Source organism: Prionailurus viverrinus, chromosome A1 (assembly GCF_022837055.1).
Source record: "Prionailurus viverrinus isolate Anna chromosome A1, UM_Priviv_1.0, whole genome shotgun sequence".
In the NCBI taxonomy this organism is placed as follows: Eukaryota; Metazoa; Chordata; class Mammalia; order Carnivora; family Felidae; genus Prionailurus; species Prionailurus viverrinus.
In genome coordinates this window covers 69024729-69030685 of record NC_062561.1, presented here as the reverse complement: position 1 = coordinate 69030685, position 5957 = coordinate 69024729, and the positions used below count along the sequence as shown (strand labels likewise).

The 5957-nt window shown below is 43.5% G+C and overlaps 1 protein-coding gene across 1 annotated transcript; it reads left to right on the top strand.

The window, feature by feature from the left end:
* The first annotated feature begins 2357 nt into the window (after positions 1 to 2357).
* Positions 2358 to 3394, top strand: OXGR1 (oxoglutarate receptor 1). The gene has a single exon (XM_047877803.1). It carries the CDS (start codon positions 2358 to 2360, stop codon positions 3372 to 3374), a length of 1017 nt encoding a protein of 338 aa, XP_047733759.1. The 3' UTR covers positions 3375 to 3394.
* Positions 3395 to 5957: the final 2563 nt, after the last annotated feature.

Here is a 5957-nt window from a genome sequence, read left to right as displayed (position 1 = left end):
CAGTGGCATGCTTCACATCCCGAGGCTAGTCTTTCCCCAATTCGTATGGAATAGAAGTCATAAATGTTTAAGGCCATCCTGATCTGCACCCTAAGTGAGATCCGGAAGAGTATATTCAAGGCCAATGAACTGGGGAGGAGTCTACTAGTTTCGATTAGTTTAAGCTGGGCCAGTCTGAAATCTACCTCTTTCCTGCGCTGGGGGAAAGCTTGAAAGTGTCGATTTTAGTATCAGATAATAGTAATAATGATGGCAGACGATGATATAACATGTATATCTTTCAAAACACATACATAAAGTATGTTTCAAAATGTACTTAACTCATTTAACCTCTCTCAACCCAAAGAGGTGGGTGCCGTTATTGTTGACAGGTTAGCCCTGGATCACACAATTTAGGATGTTTGATATACTTAGCCCATCTGGGATACAGTCTAATTCAACCTTGTTATTTTAGAGCATTTATTTGCCTCTTGCCTACTCACTGTGAGAGGCATCCCAGCTCTGCAGACTGACTGCCCTAGTCCGCATCTTATGGCTCACTACTAACTAGCAGTGTGACCTTGAGCAACTCATTGTCTTCTTGGTGCCTCAGTTTCCTCTGTAAAATGGGCATGATCACAGAACTACCTTGCCAGACTGCTGGGAGGATAAAATGAATGCATACTAGAGTAGTAGTGCTTTGTACCCAGGACGCGCTATTATTTTTATTATCAGCTATTATTTTCTTTCCAGCTTCATCTCCCACTGGTCCTTAATATAGCAGCCATGCTGAGCAGAGCTCCCTTGAATATCTCCCTCTGTCATATCTCAGTGCCTTTGCACATGCTATTCCTTTTGCCTAGAATGCCTTTCCTTTCCTCTCGCTACTTTCTGCTTAAATGTTCCTTCCTAATGACCTTGCTTCATGCCCTCCCCTGTTCTCCAGGCAACTGTTCCCTTCCTTCTCATGCCATTCATCTATCAGAGGACTTAGTGATTAACAACTACCCAACATTTATTGAGCACTTATTATGTGCCCAATAGTGTTCCAAGTGTTTTTCCTGCCTTTTTAAAAAAATATATTGACAGCTCCATGTGGTAGGGTTACATTTCGTCAAAATTATGTCCATGTCTATCTCCCCCAGTAGACTGTGATAGTGGCTTGTACATCTGTGTGTGTTATTCGTTTTGTATCTCTAGGAGCTGGCAGAGTGCCTAATGAATACACAGTGGGCACTCCGTAAATGTGTAAGTGGATACATTTTACCAACATCTATTTACATCTGAATAATAAGCTAATTGTAAGTGATTCTTCTTTTAAATAATCTTCATGCTTTTCTCGTTGCAGAAATTCACTGTCAAAATTTTAGAAAACCCTGATAAGTAAGAAGAAGGAAATTAAAACGCCACTGCTCCCAGCCCTGGAGAGCTTCAGCAACGTGCTTAGGGACACACAAGTGTTCTCAATAGCCAAACTGAGAATCAAGGTCAGGCAGGCTGGCGACAGAGCGCAAAGCTTTAACGCTGCATGAATCTGCTCTTCCTTCTCCCCTGGCAAACACACACACACACACACACCCTCCCGTGAACAAATTATATTAGCTATTAAAATAGGTTGGAAGAGCCGACATTGGAAAATGAAATCTACCGTATGTATGATGGTGCAAGATGTGAAATCTACATTTAAAAAACGGACAGTATTCTGTCTTTTCATGCCTTCACACTTCCTGTTCCACCACGTACGTGGGGGAATCTGGACTGGGAGGCAGCATAGTGAGGGAAGCAAGAATCGAGGATGGCCTCTAAATCAGAGAGACACAGGTTTGAGCCCCGGCTGTGCCACCAGGTGCCTTCCAGGGACGTGTTGCAAAACCTCCCTCAGTCTTTATTTCTCCTCTAAAATAGAGATAATAAGAAACACTTCACAGCGTCTTGTGAAGTTTGGAGGTTACGTGATGGTGAAGTGCCTTGCGCTTGATTAATGGTAGGTCTTGTTAAGTCTCTAATGGTGACATTCTGTGGCTTCCCCAAACAGCAACCTTGCCAACTTGATGTCCACTGCCGCTACGTGTATTTGTTTATTTGCAATCCTTCGTTTTCATTCTGGTGGTAACTTAACTTTCATATTATTATTAGATGCCTTGCCTCACAATCGTTTTCTTAGAAATTCAATCTCTTCTCCACAGGGTCTCTTTGAGATTAAAGAGAAAGAAGTGGCACATTTAGGATCTGAGAGCAATTTTCATTTAAAAGAAGATCATTGTTTTCATTACCCTATCATTAATGTTTTCTATTTTCCTTTATCAGGGAGTTAGTTTGAAGTGATTTGTGTTGCCAAACCGAACGCTTGTTTTCCTGCAAGATGAAAGGAGACAGCCATGAATGAGCCACTGGACAGTTTTGCAAATGCTTCTTCCGACTTCCCCGATTTTGCAGCGCCTTTTGGAAATTGCACTGATGAAAAAATCCCACTCAAGAGGCACTACCTCCCTGTAACATATAGCATCATCTTCCTGGTGGGCTTTCCAGGGAACGCAGTAGCGATTTCCACTTACATTTTCAAAATGCGGCCGTGGAAAGGCAGCACCGTCATTATGCTGAACCTGGCCTGCACAGACCTGCTGTATCTAACCAGCTTCCCTTTCCTGATTCACTACTATGCCAGCGGCGAAAACTGGATCTTTGGGGATTTCATGTGCAAGTTCATCCGCTTTGGCTTCCATTTCAACCTGTACAGCAGCATCCTCTTCCTCACCTGTTACAGCATCTTCCGATACTTCGTGATCATTCACCCCATGAGCTGCTTTTCCTTTCACAAGACTCGATGGGCCGTGGTGGCCTGTGCTGTGGTGTGGATCATTTCCCTGGTGGCCGTCATTCCCATGACTTTCCTGATCACATCAACCACCAGGCCCAATAGATCGGCCTGCCTCGACCTCACCAGTTCGGATGACCTCGCCACTATCAAATGGTACAATCTAGTTTTGACTGCAACTACTTTCTGCCTTCCCCTGGTGATAGTGACACTGTGCTATACAATGATTATCTGCACCCTAACCCAAGGACCTCAGAATCACAGCTGCCTTAAGCAGAAAGCTAGAAGGCTAACCATTCTGCTACTCCTCGTGTTTTACATATGTTTTTTACCCTTCCACATCTTGAGGGTCATTCGGATCGAATCTCGACTGCTTTCAATCAGCTGCCCCATCGAGAATCAGATCCATGAAGCGTACATCGTTTCTAGGCCGTTAGCTGCCCTGAACACCTTTGGTAACCTGTTACTGTATGTGGTGGTCAGTGACAACTTCCAGCAGGCCCTCTGCTCGATGGTGAGATGCAAAGCCAGTGGGGACCTGGAACAAGCAAAAAAAATCAGTTACTCAAACAACCCTTGACATACTTCATTTAGTCAACCAAGAAGAAAAGCCTACTGATATTTTAACTTCTAAGTCCAGAACGGCTCCCTCAGTGGCTCTCAGGAAACATTGTATGTTTAGGTAATCACGTGCCAAAGCCAGGACGGGGCTACCGGGAGTTCTTGGTAACCCATTTATTGAGATCTTCCCTAGGGTAGAGGTAAGAATGGGATACATGCATCTCAGCAGAAGATTCACATGTAGAATCCAAACTATTAGAAATCAGGGACATCTTACAAAACATCTAGTCTTGGGGCACCTGCATGGCTCAGTTGGTTAAGCCTCCAAATCTTGATTTCGATTCAGGTCATGATCTCGAAGTTCATGAGTTCGAGCCCCTCACTGGGGCCTGCACTGGCACTGAGGAGCCTGCTTGGGATTCTCTCTCACCCTTTCTCTCTCTGTCCTCCTCAGCTCTCACTTTCTCTCTCTCTCCTCTCTCTCAAAACAAAAAAATAGATAAACTTAAAAAAAAGAAAAACATGCCCTAGATCTGTCAGGAAGTTAGTGCCAAGATTGGAGAAAACCAAGCTACTCACTCATGGTTTCATGCCCCCTTCATACTGGGGCCTGTTTGTGTTGAACCCCCAGACTATCCAAGGCATTATTTATCTCTTTTTCAGTATTCTTTTTGTTTTCATTTCATAGCTTTAAAACTTACTCTTTCAAACTTTGCTTTGAGGCCATTAAACTGCGTTTCTCACAAGGCTTTAGTCAAGTAGATTCAAGGTGGTCAGTACAATTCACCTGAGACACACCAAAGATGTCAGTGCAAATAGCAACATATGTGGGTCATTATGTCTGTATTGTTGTAGGTCGTTTTAAAAGTTGCTGTTGAGTTTATAAAAATGACCAACTAATACTAGTTATTATCACCACATCCTGGGGAAGGAGGAGCCACTTCTTGGGGAAACAGAAGTCCTTTTAAATACCTTGTATATAGGGGCGACTGGGTGGCTCAATCGGTTGGGTGTCCAACTTCGGCTCAGGTCATGGTCTCACTGTTCGTGGGTTCGAGCCCCGCGTCGGGCTCTATGCTGACCACTTGGAGACTGGAACCTGCTTCGGATTCTGTGTCTCCCCCTCTCTCTGCCCCTCCCATGCTCATGCTCTGTCTCTCTCTGTCTCTCAATAATGAATAAATGTTAAAAATTTTTTTTAAATATCGTGTATATATTGGGTGTTAAGTAAAATCTAACGTCGTCATGATTTCTGTGGAAAACGATTCTCGGAAACACCGATTCCCTTTAGATAACTTTCTCTTTTGTGACTCTCTTGAAAATATGTTATCTATTTATTTTAACAGCTAAAGCTATTTTTGATTTATGTGTGTGCCTAATTATCACAATATAAGTTGAAATAATTTGAGAAAAATGCTCAGTCTGGACATTTAAAACCTTAGTAAATGTGTCGATACAATTAATAAACTAATTTATAAATTTTTTTATGTTTGCTTTTGAGAGAGAGACAGAGCATGAGCAGGGGAGGGGCAGAGAGAGAGAGAGGGAGACACAGAATCTGAAGCAGGCTCCAGGTTCCGAGCTGTCAGCACAGAGCCCGACGCAGGACTCGAACTCACAAACTGCGAGATTGTGACCTGAGCCAAAGTCGGATGCTTAAGCAACTGAGCCACCCAAGTGCCCCAATAAACTAATTTAAAGACACTGGATAAATACTGAATAAGCTGGTAGTATTTTTCTGTGAAAGTGCAGCTTTACCACCATTATATATATTTACATGAAGCTTATGTTCTCCATGTGTAGAGAGCAAAACTGTTTGTGACTTTCAGGTTCTTCTAGAACATTACATCTGACTTAGACCTAAGTAAAGATGTGCTCCGGGAGCCTCTGCCAGGCTTGCAGGGGGAAGAAAGAGGCAGGCCGAAGGCTCCGCACATGGATGTTTCTGGATGATGGCACTGTCTCCACCACCCACCTTCTGAGCCATCGTCTCCAGGGCCTTTCCAGAGCATAAGGAACGAGTTGTTTGACTGGAGGGCTTGACTTCCTCATGCACGTTGGCTGCACAGCATGAAACAGCATTCAGAGGCCCGTTGGGAACCTGAAGGCCGGGTAGCTCTCCTTCCCATCTACCCAGTGTCCCGCCCTCACCAAAGTGTGGACAGGTCAGCCTCTGTACCACAGCTGTTGTTATTCTAGCCCGGGACGCAAACCCCTTTCTGTCTCTATTCTTTCTTATTTCAAAGATTTTACCCACCAGAAAAAAAGCCACCCGAATCTCCTTTATGTCTGTCTCAACTGTCTCTGTAGAATCTTTTTTATCCTTTTCCTTCTTCCCACAAATGCACAGAACAGTAAATCATTTCTCTTTCTGATTTCAATTCTTCCACTGTGTCTTTGGTCCTTACTCTGCTGTCTTAGGGATTTTACTCTGCCACTGTATCCTATTTTCTCAAATTTTTAACATTTCTATTACCTTGGATAACCGACCTTAGTTTGGGAACATGCATAATATTCCTTTATCCTCAAAATACCTTCGCTCACTCAGCTGTGTTATTCTTTTATTGGCCCTGCTCCCTGCAGGTATGGGTCAGGTGCAGAT